The 16,425-nt window shown below is 38.4% G+C and overlaps 1 protein-coding gene across 2 annotated transcripts in view; it reads right to left on the minus strand.

Annotated features, from left to right (window-relative positions):
* The window catches only part of LOC136858818 (probable cytochrome P450 304a1), a 365,722-nt gene that overhangs the window by 49,979 nt on the left and 299,318 nt on the right, over positions 1-16,425 (minus strand). For both annotated transcript variants that reach the window (XM_068230565.1, XM_068230566.1), the window contains exon 9: positions 10,076-10,217. In XM_068230565.1, the coding sequence (XP_068086666.1) occupies positions 10,076-10,217 (142 nt within the window). The remainder of the gene's footprint in view (positions 1-10,075; positions 10,218-16,425) is intronic.

Here is a 16,425-nt window from a genome sequence, read left to right on the forward strand (position 1 = left end):
TGTCTCACGGAATGACAACGTATAACTATAAAATAAATGATGGTTGGGCGTATGTTTGTGTAATAATGTGTTACTGCTTAATAGACTTTAAATTGCGAGTTTATTATACATTATCTGCCTCTACAAAGATCTTACATCTTTCTCAAATTTGAGTATAAAAAGGGACATATTCCTTGACATAAAAAAATGGTATAACTTGAAAACCGTACGTAATATTATTTCCACACTTTGTAGTTCAATACGCAGAGATATGATGTATAAATGCCTAATAGAAACTTTTTTGATCAAACCTTTCTTTTAAGCTACAAAAGTTTTTCCTTTCTCCTGAAAAGTAAGGATTTTGGAATGTGTACACTTTTCAACTCGCCGATTCAATTACAATTGCTTACGTTTTCCGTACTATCCCAGTTAGGAGCTATTGATCTTTTCTTAAGCATTTCCATTTCTTTTTTGGCGTTCATTACACAAGCAAGCTGAAGAAATGTTGATATCAGTATAAGCCAATTTCCAGCTGTCTCACTTAGTGTTGCCACTGCCTTTTCGATATGCCGTGCCACTGTACAACTTTCCGGAAAGTTTTGCTCGTAGATAACCAGCAGAAGCAATCATAAAGGCGGTGAACGTGCGAAATACGTCAGTGAACTACAGGAAGAGATTCCTACAACACCAAGCATTACGTATTTGTTTTGGTGCATTAAAATCTACACCAACGAATGCTCTGCAAGTGGAAACGGGAGAAACACCACCCCATATTTGTCGGCAGTTCCTTACTTCCAAGTACCTACTACGACGTTTAATAACAGCTTATAATCCTATTGTACCGAAACTCCAACTACTATATGAAAGATACAATTCATATAATATAAGAGATAAAAGAACCCCTGCTCTCATAACCGTATGCCAATATGTATCGACATTAACAACCAATATCATAAGGTGCGCCATACTTCCCCATTATACGGCAACGTATGAGGTAGTACAATACTACACAGATACTATCAAAGCTACAACTACCGGTACTAGTTTTACATTCCTGCAGTATAAAACCTCTATGTTTTCAACAACCTCGAAAAAACTTTGTTTATCATACTCTCAAATTGGACATAATTTCTATACCGATGGATCTAAGAATTCGTGCGGAGTAGGAGCAGCATTTTATTATGAAAGAATACAACACATTGAACCATATAAACTCCATCCGGATTTCTCTATATTTACAGCAGAACTTATAGCGATCAGACAAACACACCTGTATATAAAAAACGAAGCAATCCTGAATGCCAATATCTTCACAGATTCTCTATCAGCATCACAATCGATCCAGTCCTCTAAATTCATGCTGAACTGGTATGTTTATAATGTTAAGCAACTACTATATGACCTACATAATACTGGTACTCAGATTACAATTATATGGATTCCAACGCATAAAAATATTCCCGGTAATGAAAAAGCGGATAAAGCTGCCAAAGAAGCATCACTGCTCAACACCCCTCCAATGACAATTATGACTCCAGTTACCGATCTAATTCCCCTACTAGAGAAACATCAAAAAGCAACATGGCAACAGTTCTGGAATGACACTGCAAGTATTACAGAATCCAACCCTCTCTGCCAATCCAACACTGGTATCAACGTTCAACTTACACACGGCGTCATATAATAAATATTATTAGGCTACGTTTCATTCGCTTACGCCCATGTATAAGTATCGTTTCAATATTGCCAACCAACCGATATGTCAGTGTGATTCAAATGACGCGGATGCAAATCACCTCATTCTCCAGTGTCCGTTCTATATTCATGCTCGAACACGATTAATTGCATACAACCCGACACCGGAGGTAATATACATATTAAACAGAATTTTAGATGATACGGAAATCATACTATAAAAATTACATACGGTTAACGTTTCATTCATAGTTGTGTCAATTACGAAGTCTTCAGAAATACAGTAGAGACAATACACGACACTTACGGATTTCGCCTTGCTAAAATGGGAGACAATTCGACGGTGGCGCTCCTAGTGACTTGACCTGAACAAATCGCGCTAAATTCAAATATCAATGGAAATGTATATACGGAAATGGATAAATAAATTACGTCTAGAAAGAAAGTGGTATTGAAATATTAACTTCGAAGTTGCTAAAGCAATTCTGGATAAATGAATGAAGAATTATTTAAAAGGTTATTATTCAAAGACTGAAATTAGACATATAAACAAGGTGTGAAATGGACTGCTGTGAAATGGCTTGATCTTTCATTTATGCATTGCTTTTTTAGCTTTAGCATACCTATCTGAAATCTTGCGGTTGGATTTGTCTTTTTTCCTCATTTAAAAACATTGTATCATCACGTTAAGACATTTGTCAATAAAAATATCGGCACATTCCTTACACATATGATGCAATGAATTAACATTTAATAGCTGGACAATTTTCCTCTTAACATGAAGCCTACTAACAGAAAGAAAATCTATAAAATCCCGGCTTTAATCTGAGAAGAGGGATAAAAGAAAGAAAAGTTTGAAAATGTTGTCGATAGTGATGCTTTGAGGAATATTTACATACAATTAGAGTAAAAATGTAACATACCCTTGGCTGTATAGTCGAGGAGTTTTAAAGTCGCTGGCCTGGAAATGATCTGAACAGATCTCATAATTCTTATACAAGCGTAACGTCCCTTCTTTCTTGTACACTTTATCCAAATCGCTTCTGTGGCATTTCAAAACCCACAGATCACACCTACAACAACACATCGGTATTGAAGGTTAACTGCTGCACTATACAATAAAATATGCGTATCATATTTTAAGCCCGTTACAACATGGGTCGAGCAGGTCAGAAGATTATGAAGTACTATAAAAATCTCTGTCACTGGAAGAATATATATGCAAACACAATATTACTTACATGTTCTTGTCACGAGGGAACCTGAAGAACGACCGCGCATTTTTCTCTACTTCGTAATTACTGCAGCCAAACACAGCTCATACCTTTCCCCTCATGTTGAGATGAGATATCAAGGAATGACACACGCTACTATTTAATTATGTCAACTCACTGAAAACGCATAAATAGCACCAAAAACTTCACACAACAATGCACGTGCTCTTATGACAGAATCAGTACCGTTCAGGTCTATCCGCTAGAGTGAGCTCCAATAGCTGTCCCTCGATATCTCGCTCAGTGTCGCGTATTGTCTCTACTGTATTTGGTCTTCATAACACTCCCGACTATGCCTACTTAAGATTTGATTAGGTTTTGTTAATATACAACTCTAGCAGAAACTGAGAACAATGTTCGCACTGCTACTGTCATTTGTCGACTCTAGCTCATATATAATATTGCGTTGTTCTTTTGTTAGAAAGATCCAGATTCAGTAGGTAACATGCTCTTTGGTAGGTACGGATTAGGGTAACACGTCGTTCGTAATAATACACGTCCTTGGTAAGCTTTCATTATACATTGAGTAATATCTACATTACAATCCTCTATTTGTGTTATCCCATCCTTAATACTAGATCCTTTAGTTGTTGTGTTATATTCTCTGTCCTTCGCAATTGTAGACACGTTCTCGTATGTCAAAGTAGAAGACGCCAAGATGGGTCACTTCGGCGTGAAGATATAGTACCTTGTGTCCACGTGCTTACTCCTAAGTCCACTACCCTTACATCCACAAGATGTAGATTTTCACCCATACCAATGATCTTTGTACTAAAGTACTTTCTGAATAGTCCTACGGTTCCATCCATACATGATAATAAACAAGAGGTTCACAGTTTTCCCAGCTTTAACACCTGTGAGATAAAGTGTTCATTGGTCACCATAACTAAGTGTTTCTGAGTGTTCGGAAGTGTTTCATTTATAAAGTTTCGGAACTGGGTGTTAGTTAAATACAGAGCCCAACCAAATATCAAGAAGAAAGAAAGAAAGAAAGAAAAGAAAGAGATTCCTACGCCTTGGAACGAGTGTATACGTGCTGTATAGTAATCACTGCCCGCTCGATCTGCATCCGATGGCTGCTTATACTGCCTGCTCATTACAACATTTTAACATGGCACTAAATGACACACTCCGTTTACAAATACCCACAGCAGGTGGCAGCACCAACCGGCTCCAGACCTGTCGGAATGAAACAGCGGGAAATAGGGTAGTACTGTACTTGTTTTCAGTGAATATGGTGTACTGCTGCGTGCCTTTCTGCAAATCAAAGAAAGGGAAACCAGAATGCCGTTGTATTTCATAAATACCTTCAAGTACGGAATTGCGTCGAAAGTGGTTAAGTATTATATCCAGGGAAGGAAACAGCAAAGGAAGTAAATGGCCAGTATCCAGTATTCGGGAGATAGTAGTTTCGAACCACACTGAAAATGGTTTTCCGTGGTTTCCCATTTTCACACCAGGCAAATGCTGGGGCTGTACCTTAATTAAGGCCACGGCCGCTTCCTTCCCACTTCTAGCCCTCTCTTGTCCCATCGTCGCCATAAGACCTATCTGTGTCAGTGCGACGTAAAGCAACTAGCAAAAAAAAATTCTGGGGACGATTGCACTGTTAACATGAAGGTACAAAACAGAATAATATGCTGTCATATATTCCATTACAAGTCCTTTGTTAGTAGTATAAAATACCGGGCGAGTTGGCCGTGCGCGTAGTGGCGCGCGGCTGTGAGCTTGCATCCGGGAGATAGTAGGTTCGAATCCCACTATCGGCAGCCGTGAAGATGGTTTTCCGTGGTTTCCCATTTTCACACCAGGCAAATGCTGGGGCTGTACCTTAATTAAGGCCACGGCCGGTTCCTTCCAAATCCTAGGCCTTTCCTATCCCATCGTCGCCATAAGACCTATCTGTGTCAGTGCGACGTAAAGCAACTAGCAAAAAAAAATTCTGGGGACAATTGCACTGTTAATATGAAGGTACAAAACAGAATAATATGCTGTCATATATTCCATTACAAGTCCTTTGTTAGTAGTATAAAATACCGGGCGAGTTGGCCGTACGCGTAGTGGCGCGCGGCTGTGAGCTTGCATCCGGGAGATAGTAGGTTCGAATCCCACTATCGGCAGCCGTGAAGATGGTTTTCCGTGGTTTCCCATTTTCACACCAGGCAAATGCTGGGGCTGTACCTTAATTAAGGCCACGGCCGGTTCCTTCCAAATCCTAGGCCTTTCCTATCCCATCGTCACCATAAGACCTATCTGTGTCGGTGCGACGTAAAGCCCCTAGCAAAAAGAAACCAGTGTTGCTCCCTGAGTATGTACTTGATTTTCTAGAAGATATTCGTGAGCCCCCTGAGTCAGTGTGTGTCACTTTGGAAACTGCATCCCAGGCATTGGTGTGTGGTTATTTAGTGCGGATAATCGAAGAAAAAACAGAATGCAGTACGTGCTTGAATAACGTTTCCACCTCAGTTAACGCTTCCTCATTGATGAACTTAATCAGACAGTCGGATAGAGGAGGCCTGCGCTATCCCCAGCAAAGATTTATTGGCCTAACTATAGGGCTACAGAAATTTGTTGAGGCGGCTCTACCGTACTGCAAGAAATCTGCAAGTCTGCTCCAGACTATAAAAACTATGTTCTATCTTCTTTGTGCCAGTGTAACATTTTAAAGTGTTTTAGTAACAATAAGCACCAGGAACTTGTGTCGGAAGCTGTGGTTGCCAAATTCGTGAAACCTCTACTTAGTAATGTAGGGAAGTACCATAGAGAAAAAGTTTCAAGGTTTTCTTGTTCGTCAAAACCTCTTTCTCGAAAAGTCTTAAAGCTATAAGCTCTGTAGAGCAGCACTTTATACGAAAAATTCTTTAATTTTTCTGTTACTGTTGTACGCTTGTATGCTTATCTAGTTGTATTCACGCGATAATTGGGTACGGTTGGTGCTACCATCTAGCGGCAGATCGATTGTAAGTCGTGTTACACGTTTGAACATGGAATGAGCAGGCAGTATAAGCAGCCATCGGATGCAGATCGAGCAGGCAGTGATAGTAATACAAGAAAAATGTAAAACGCTTATACAGTGTTTATTCACTGTATAACTATACAAGAGTTAAACAACTGTATAAGGACTTTTAGTTAATACTGCATTTGAGAGTAAATTTATATTAAAATCACCAACAACAATGATATTTCTACGATTTATTTTGTTTAGTATTATTTCTATGTCATCACATAGCTGTGTCCAGTTTGAAGTGAATGGATTGTAAATAGGCATAATAATATAACTGTACCCTAACTTAGAAATCTCCAAAACCAGAATGTTATGATGCTTTTGGACATTACAGATAATATTAGATTGTCATGATTTGTTTTTAGCGTAAACTGATACTCCCCCACCCGTGAGTGATTTTCAGAAGGAAGTCTAAATGAATGAAATGCTTCATAACCTGTAATATTGTAGAAGTTAGAAGTTAGATTCATCACCGTCTGCAAATAACCATAAAATCTATATTCTGAATTAACTTTATGCGATCGGCAATCGTCTATAACTTACCACTTCGTATGCTATGAGAATAATTGAGATATATTATTCCCAAGGATGGAGCAATTACTCCAAGTGAGGTAACCAAGTCACTATATTGAAAGTATGAGTTCCATTTTCTTTTTGTCATTATTGTAGTTTAAAAGAAGAGGAAGAAAAAACAAACATAAATTTAATAAATATAAAACATAAAAGGAAACAAGAGGAGAGCATGAAGACTGACTGATCATTAGGCCTAGATGCTGCGAGCCTAATAAATTTTTCAATATCTTTTTCACGTTTTATTGTAGACACTTCAAGGGTGGTGGCCGAAATTTTTGCCAGAATCCTCCCTTGTCTCACAAATGCACGTTCAAATCCCTTTGTCCTAGCATCACCGAGCTTTTTTGAAGAGAGATTCATTGTGGGGCGTAAGGTGTTCTTTCAAGTGAATATTCATATCTGGACCACCAAGGCCTAGGAGAGGAGAGTTTGGGATCTTCCAGTGTCTCGCTGACTTCAAAAGGGCATTCTGTTTTGAGCGTTGGTCAAATCTGATGATTATGGATTTCATAATGTTTTTATTGAACAGTGTCAATGCTGTCTGGGTGTAGTACAAGAACAAGGACAACTTTTAAGTCAGAGGGAAAAGATCACTTAACCTTTTCACTCCGGTGAATCAAGAGCAGATATGTGACCTCACGGACAGGTTCTTACTGTGGCTGGCCATGCCCACTGTACAGGATACTTCCTGCTCTCTGCTATCTCAATCTCATGTGTTTGCATTCCCAAGCCATGTTAGGTATACTTCCTCCTTTAAATATATACAGTTGAGTCAAATATATCAGTGCATGTATTAGTAATTTTCATTCATGCAAAGATTGCCATCCTTCTTTTAGATCTGTAGCTTTGGACAGAGTTTTGGCAAAGAGAAAATCTTTCCTGTCTTAATTTCCTTCAAAGTTATTACCGGTACCTGATATGAGTATAAGAGCTTCGTCTACAGTACACAGTTTCTCATGCATTATGAAATACAGTACTTATAGAAGGGTCAATACGTTGACAGTGAACAGCAGTTATGTGGAAAAATGTCAAGCACAAAGGTCACTCAAACCTTTACTTTCCAACTGATTGCTCCTGACATCTGGTGACTCTACTAGTAACTATAGATTTGCAAGGCAACCACTAGATATCATGAAGGTCAAATCTCTCCAGCAGTCTACCATAGCGAAGCACAGAAAAGCTGAACAACATACAATAATTGCTACAGAAGTCCACCGACCATGTGGCTTGCTCTTACACAACTGCTACAGTAGCACTCTCCCGACTGTTACAGCAGTCCACTGGAGTGAAAAGCTATTTTTAATAAACAGATTTTCTATTTACCCAATTAAAGCACACCTTCAACTGTACAGTCACACCAGTATAAATATCCCTTTTTACATATGGCAAAACAGCCCTAGTTCAAAGACACTCCTTCCACCCCTGTCAACATCCATACACACCAACCACCATTTATTTTCTTTGGGCCTTCCCCATCTAGTTACCATAGGCTTCAGAAGTACCTCTGGTGTCAACCTTAATGACATTACAGACCTACGATCCAGCAAGAATACTTGCCTTTGCAATATGTATCCATATCTAGTAGGCAGTAATGATTGATCTTTGATTGTTAAAAGCTTAGAATAGTATTCGCTGGAAGGCATTAGTAATTATTATTAGTGTATGGTAACGTACACAAAACAGTACAAAGATTAAATATACAGCACAAAATATTATATACATAATTACAAGATAAACACATAACATTGAAAACAATCGTGCAAGCAAAAGGGTTCAAAGAGTTAGATCTAAGTTCTCTAGCCATTGTATGGCCTCAGAAGAAGCCAACACAAAGTCCTGGCTGGATCCAGCTAATGCCCTTCCAATGCATTTGGAGACAATATGGTTGATGATCTGCTTAACTGCACCACAGTCACAGGCTGGAGATGATCTCATACCCCATTTAAACAACATTGATCCACACCTCCCGTGGTTAGTACGTACTCTGTTGAGGGCTACCCATATCTTGCGGGGCAAATCAAAGCCAGCTGGAAGATTCTTATAATTGAACAGTGTCTGCCATTGAATCGGAGCTACGCTGTTCCACTCTTGTTGCCAATCAGTTTTTGGATTTAAATCCCTCCTAACAAGTTCCTGTGCTAGCATTAGGAATAAAAGAAGAATAGAAGGTAACCAGATGTGTATGACAAATAAAAGTTACTTCAGTGAGCTGTAAGAAGCTGTATGATACGATGCAGAAGCAAGTCTCATCATACTGCTGTAAATGAGACAGCTTCATACAAAAGGTCATCTTTCTTTTCTTGGTATAGAAGACAGATGTGGGAAAGGAAAATAAAGCAGAGTCAGCTGTGAGCAATAGGAAGCACAGCATATAGAAAGAGGAGCTATAGGAAAGTCTGGTAGAACAACTATAGCATTGTGACCAAGCAAGTGCTTGTGCAGTTACAGCCATGTAGCTATCAGCTATTATTCGGGAGATAGTGGGTTCAAACCCTACTCTCAGCAGCCCTGATGATGGTTTTCTGTGGTTTCCAGTTTTCAGGAAAATGCTAGGACTGTACCTTAATTAAGGTCGCTATAAATCCCTTCCTGTTCCCAGCCCTTCCTATCCCATTGTTGCCTTAAGACCTATCTCTGTTGTTGTGGTGTGGGGTAATGGGTGCAAACTGTACTGTATATGCGGATTTGGTCCTATTTTATGGCCGGATGCCCTGCCTGATGCCAACCTTATGTGGAGGGATGTAATCACTATTGCATGTTTCTGTGGTGATTGGTAGTGTGGTGTGTTATCTGAATATGAAGAGCAGAGTGTTGGGACAAACACAAATATCCAGTACCCAAGCCAGAAGAATTAATCAGACATGATTAAAATCCCCGACCCTGCTGGGAATTGGACCCGGGACCCTCTGAACTGAAGGCCTCAATGCTAGCCATTTAGCCAAGGGGTCGGACTTGTTTGAATAGATGCGTAATTTTCTATCACCACTTTGTTTTTTAAAATGTACAAGGTTTCTCCAATGTTAATCTTTATATGTTAAATTTTTACTCTAAAATCTCTCCAAAATTCTGAAATATTTCTTGTAAGGAATATTATAGCAATGCCATTACTTTTTACGTTTCTTCTATAACCTTTGGTGGTGCTTTTGAGGATCCAACCAGCCTACATGCTGTTGTCTAGACAAGACAGGCAGACAGGCAGACAGACAGACAGACAGACAGACAGGCAGACAGACAATTGCTTTCTTACACTAAAAACCTTTCAGCTGTATGCTATTTATCTGCTTAAATATTAATAGTAAATATCTAAGTGAATAAAGAAAATTCCTTGGAAAAGCATTGTAAGTCCTTGAAATGTTCCTGTGGCCAAGCTGTAAACCAATAATATCTAGTTTCCAGCTTCTCTTATGCTATTGAAATTTACATGCACAAGTTGTTGATTAGAATTGTTACAATGCATCATGAGGTGAGAGTTCAAGCAAAAGTGTCCATCTTGTGCCTTTATATTTGTTTTCACATTAATGTATTGTAATAAGGAAGGAACTTAACTTACCAGCTCCAAAAGGTGTGGTGAGATCCTTCTTCAAAAGCCTGCCATTTTCATCAAGGAATCTCTCTGGTCGAAAACTTTCAGGATCTTCAAATACTTCAGGATCCATGTGTGCAGCCGCAAGGTGAGGATACATGATTGTATACTGTAAATTCATAATATAGGTATTTTCAGGACAGTGAACACAATGAAAAGCTTAATATATGTAGGCTACAATAGAGTCCTCTGCTGATCCCTAGTTATTGGCTGTATATAAACTAGTGAAAATACCGACTGAATTTTCAGCCCTCCTAAGATGACCTATTTTGTTTATTAGAGATGAACAATGGTATATATTTCTAATAAATATCTGTATATGTTGGATATAGGCTGTGCTTTTTGTCACCATTTACATGTAACATATCAAGCACCAGCCAGTTTATCCTTTGACATTCCTAGTCGCAACATACTAAAGCTCAAACTGATGCTTGCTATTAACCTCTTCAGTCCTGAGCATAGATTAACGAACAACATATTTTTTATGGGAAAGACAACTTAGACTCAATGAAACGCCATTTCAGTAAAAAAAAATTTCACAAAATCGAAACCGGATACAGCATGTATCATATATGATACATTGGGACTGAACATACGCTCATGAAAAAAATTGCTTACCTTCCCACTGTAAATAATAAGCATACATATAATCCACAGGCACTTTATTTACATATTACAAATGTTTACAGGGATAGAAGTCACAAAAATCTTAATTTAGTGTATGCCTGCCATTTTCAAAAATTTCAATAACCATGTTAAAAAATTGCAGTTTTTGTGAATTTTCTTCGTTATTGTCTTTATCTTTGGTGGAAATCCATAAAGCAGTTCCTTTCCGCATTGAAACATAGGAATACTTTACAATCTGAACAACGCACAAAGGTCAGTTTAGAACATCCACTGGCTCTGCATCTTGAACGAGAAGTCTGGCATTTGGTCATCATCTGTAGAAGATGCATGGCATGTCTACTTCTCTTTGCCACAGGTGGAAGAGGTGTAGGTGCATGTCGCTTTGGCGTTGAGGAACGAGGTTCTTCATCACTGTTTTCATCTACCTCCAGATCATCATCATCATATCTCCCTACAAACTTGGGATATATCAGATTATCTGCCACATCCATCTTGAACTGGAAGTATGGCATCTTACTTCTTCATACCTTGTTCTTTCGCTGCTGTACGTTACTCAATCCAGCATGCTGCAGTAATAAAATCGAAAAAATGATTTCCCTGTGTCTAACACAGACTTCCTCTTTGTGTACAAGGCCATCTCTTCAAACAATGTGGTGTCTAGATATCTGGTGAAGTATACAAAGGGCTTTTTCACCTCCATGAAATCTGTCGCGGGTTGACTGGGTTGATTGGCTACCTGATTTGGTGGATGAAACCTGAAATGAAGTTTGAGTAAGTGGATAATTCTCTACAAAACCCAGGAATGCATGAAATTTACTTCCGCTAATTAATTCTAACATTCGCATTGTATGGCTTCCAACAGCATACTTACTCATTCATGTGCCGCCAAAGTGGTCGTGATCCTCTGGGTGATGATACGGGCTCGTTATCTTCTGAAGCAGATGTTGAACCTATGTCGTCCGGATCCGGTTCTCCATCACTCACAGGAACTGCTAGGTCATCTTCCTCATCCTCGAATTCCATTTCAAGATCTGATACATCAGAGTCAATGAGGATATCTTGAATTTCAGCGTCACCTAACCCTAAAATTTGTAATATTTAGATTTTAAAACAATCCCCATCAGGAGTTAGGCTATTTTGAAATGACCATTTAGCTATTGTCAAATAATGCAAATAGTTACACGTTGTATAGTTCCAGTATTGGAATCATAAAACTAGTCACATAGATTTGAAGGGTTATCACAAAGTAGAGTGGTAAATGACGATTGTATCATATACGATACATGTTATAAATCTGCCCTCTGCGATCAATGTATTTATTCTTAGCAAATGTTTATGAATTTGGCTACCTGATTTGGTGGATGAAACCTGAAATGAAGTTTGTGTAAGTGGATAATTCTCTACAAAACCCAGGAATGCATGAAATTTACTTCCGCTAATTAATTCTAACATTCGCATTGTATGGCTTCCAACAGCATACTTACTCATTCAGCAAATAAAACAATAAATATTAAAATGCAGCTTACTTACCTGTACTTCGATGTGCAATGATGTAAACATACACAAACGGTGGTTTTCAAATCAATGCTGAACCCTACTGGACGTTCCGAGAAACGAAAACAAACGCGCATCACATAGCGGTACTCTTTCCGAACATGATACAACCATTGAACTATAGGTAATACTGGAACGCTGACTGTATGGGAGTGAAGTACGGCTTCCGGGGCGACTAGCTGTACGGCATGGAGGCATGATTGACGTATACATTCATGCGACGAGACACAGGTATCTTAGCGAATTTTAAACATTTAGGCGGAATGTCTCTCGCAGATTTCACCTGATTTACGATGAAATATATATTTCAGAGGATTAATAGCGATTTGAAACTGAAATATTGGATAAAATGAAAATATATTCTAGGCCTGATTATTCTCAAACATTTTTCCTTCAAGAGTCACAATGCAGTAAATGCGTACATCTACACTAAAAAAGTAACAAACCCCTGGCGCAACAGCCTTGAAGGACCTGGGTCTACCAAGCAAACGCTGCTCTGTCCTAAGGCCTGCAGATTAGAAGGTGTCGTGGGGTCAGCACGACGAATCCTCTCGGTCGTTATTCCTGGCTTTCGAGACCGATACCTACACTAGAAAAGCAATAATAGACGCCATACAAACGAAACATACGCATACAAAATTATAGTCTAGTGGTTTTAGACGGGAAATATCTGCGAATGATGGTCAATTGAAAATACATTTTAATCAGTTTTAGAACCATATTTATTATAAGGACAAAGGCAGCATGCGTATGCGTGTATATTATACATACACAATACACAAATTCACAATGGAATATACACTTAATAAACAAAATATATACATTTTACAAAATAATCACTATTGATCTGCATTTAGAGCACCCACCCAGGTGGCAGATTTCCTAGTCTTTTCTGAAATGATTTCAAAGAATTGAAAATGTATCGAACATCTCCCATTTCGTTAGGGTCCAATCTATCCTTTTCACAGCTACAACCCCCGTTTTTTAATATTTCCGGACCTTTCCAAGGAAATTTGCAATTGAAGTTCTAAATTCTGTAACAATATCATTCTGACTATAACCTATAAAACGTAACGTATGACATTTAATATGCCAAAATATCATGTAATATATCTCCATAAACATAGAATACTTAGTGACAAGAGCCAAACCGGAAGAAAATAGTAATTATCGTTTTAAAAACCCATATTTATAGCTTTGCAGTGAGATAGTGCATAGACTGCTTACATGTGGAAACGAAGCTTTTGTGAGTTCACATCTGTTTTCTTCTGCTGCCTGTTAGTGTAACCGTATGCTACATAAGAAATAGGCATCTTGATTGTATCACAAATTTGACGTACGGTCAGATATTACGGAAGGAGTCCATCAAACTTAACACACCAGCTAACTTCCAGGCTCTGTACCTTGTCAACTTTGCCGTACACGAGGGGGCGTGACTAGCCAAGGAACAGGAAGCAGTTTTCTGCGAGAGCTACCACTACAGTCAGCATTCCAGTATTTCCTCTAGTTCAATGGATACAGGCTGCTTGGTAGAGGCGGCAAACTATCGATAGTAATCGCCATCGATATTTTCCGATATTATGAGCTCTACTATCGATAGTAATCGATAGTTTTCAAAAAGTAGAACGAATCATATCATTATGCATGAAAATAGGACCTTCGCTGAACACAATCCACAAAATAAAATCAGTAGAAATTACAACTATTTCATGCTATGTAATTTCTGAAATTCAAATCGGAATCACTCATAAATCTCTTTAGTGGCACGTCCGAGACATTCTCGAGCTGCACGCGCTTGCCCATAACTTGACCGCCCGAGAAATTCTCGTTCAGCTGCAGTGTTCATTTGCGATCGCCCGACATTTTCTCGGGTATAGTAATATCTTTTGAAAAATGTTTTACATCATTCTGAACGGATGGCAGGAGAGTTTTCAGTTGCTTCGTGAAGCCTTTGACCTAAAATTTGCCTTATCTTCTCTCGCCTATAAGTTATACGATCTCTGACTCACCAGCTGAGAAGGTAAACAGAAATGGCGAGCGCGAAGAGGAAGAAATATTTGTCTGACGACAAAATAAGGGACTCGTCTACATCAAAGATGAATCTCTAAATGATATTGGTAATTCTGATAGTAGTAATAATGATTTTTCGCATGATGACCTGGTATTTCTGATGAATGTGAGGAAGATATTTTGTCGGAAACAATGATGATGGTAGATGTAGCACATACATTCGTGGGGAAAAAATGTAATCTTGTAAATACTGAACGATCTAATATAATTCCATTTGCGGATATTCTGGTGTAGGGGTTCTACTACAGTATTCCACACCCATTGCACTTAGCTAACTGTTCATCCTCACTACGCCTAAACCACTTCCAAACGTCAGGTATCTTCCTTTTGGGCATCTATACATGAAGTTCAAAATTTTAAACCGGGATATTAAAGTTACTACTGTACCCGATGCATTTACTGGACGTATTCAAAATGGCGCCTACGGAAGGTAGAGGCCAGCCAAGGCAAAGAAATGTATAATAAGATATCGATATTGATGTATGCTAGGAGGCCATGACTAACTTAAACCTACCACTATGAAGGCGGTGTACAATGGTGTAGAATCGATAGAATTGTTTTCAAAAAAATAAGAAGGATAAAACAGATTATTATAAAAAACTGACTTGAAAAATTGACGTGGTGAGAATAAGACGTTCCGAACTTCGCACTCGAAAATAAGCGAGATTGGCAATATATAGCGAGAAGTATTACGCTGAGAAGAAAGAAATATTGAGCGAATTGAATAGATAAGCGTTAAAATACTGGAAAGAGGGAGTAAAATTCTAAAGCTTTGAATAATACGTCCAGATACTTAGACGCTAAGCCGTTTGAAAAATAGGAACTTGATTGAGACGTGAGAGCTCGAGATTAAGCCACTCTTAGTGAAAATACTCGCAAGGAAAACCAAATAGAGAAGCAATCACCATAAAAATATATATTCTACGCAGAACCATGATGAGCTTATATTTTTCAGAATCATCGCATATTATCTACTGTGTTGCTGAACAGATGATGGCTTGCTAAATCGACATAGACCAACCTGGAGGGAGATGTCATCCTGGCCGTTAAAACCACCCGACCCGTGTGGAGGAGGTCACACTACCTGAGATACCACTGGTGGAAATCCTGTCCAGTTCCCGATCCAAGGACTACGACCACACCCAGGAGCAACTAAGGCCCGAGATATTGAATGGCGAGCTAAGTAATAGTATTAAGTAATATAATTTCTTATGTGGAGTATTACCAGTATATACAGTATATACAATAGCCTAAGCGTGACATAATTAAGTGTGCTTGTGAATATAAGAAAGTGCAGTGTGAAATATTTAAGACGATATCTCGTTACGGAGTGGTAATGTGTTACTACATTATTTTATCCAAGGATGAAGGAATACGATTTAAAAGTACGACATAGTGTAACAGCTGTTTTCAAAGAATCCCGGTTAGTTAGAAAGGTCCATGAGTGATGTAGTACTAGTCAAACCCGGTTACGTCACAGAGGGACGCATGTTGAATTGGTTAAGATAAGTTACCATACTCTTTGCGGTATGATTTTATTGAAAGGAAAGATACTTAATTTGGGGTTATATACGGAATTGCAAGATTAAAATGCGTTTTGAGGAACGAATTCTGCGCTAATGATGAGATACGTATCGTTGTATTTAAGTAATATTGGAGCTTAAACGCGGTAGTTATGGATGATAAATGAATTAAATATGAATTGAATTGAAGGTTAATAGTGAGATAATGGAAGTGTGTATAGTATTTTAAATGATATAATGCGCAGAGTAATAGGAAGTAAAGCGTATTTGATATATTTAATATGTGATGTTGGAGCACATGTAGTGCGATTACAGAATATAAGTATGCCCCAGGGAGGAACTTTAGCAAGGTATGGAAAATAATATTACGTATATTTTAATGATGTGTGAAAGTGGTTTGACAATAATAACAACCGGTGATGGGTAAATGAATACATGATTATGTCATATTCTGAATGAATGGTTATTGCATGGAAGAATAAGCTTATATGCAAGTAGTAACATAATGTAGTGTTGAAATATCTTTGTGTTGGCATTAGCACA

Source organism: Anabrus simplex, chromosome 1 (assembly GCF_040414725.1).
Source record: "Anabrus simplex isolate iqAnaSimp1 chromosome 1, ASM4041472v1, whole genome shotgun sequence".
NCBI lineage: Eukaryota > Metazoa > Arthropoda > Insecta > Orthoptera > Tettigoniidae > Anabrus > Anabrus simplex.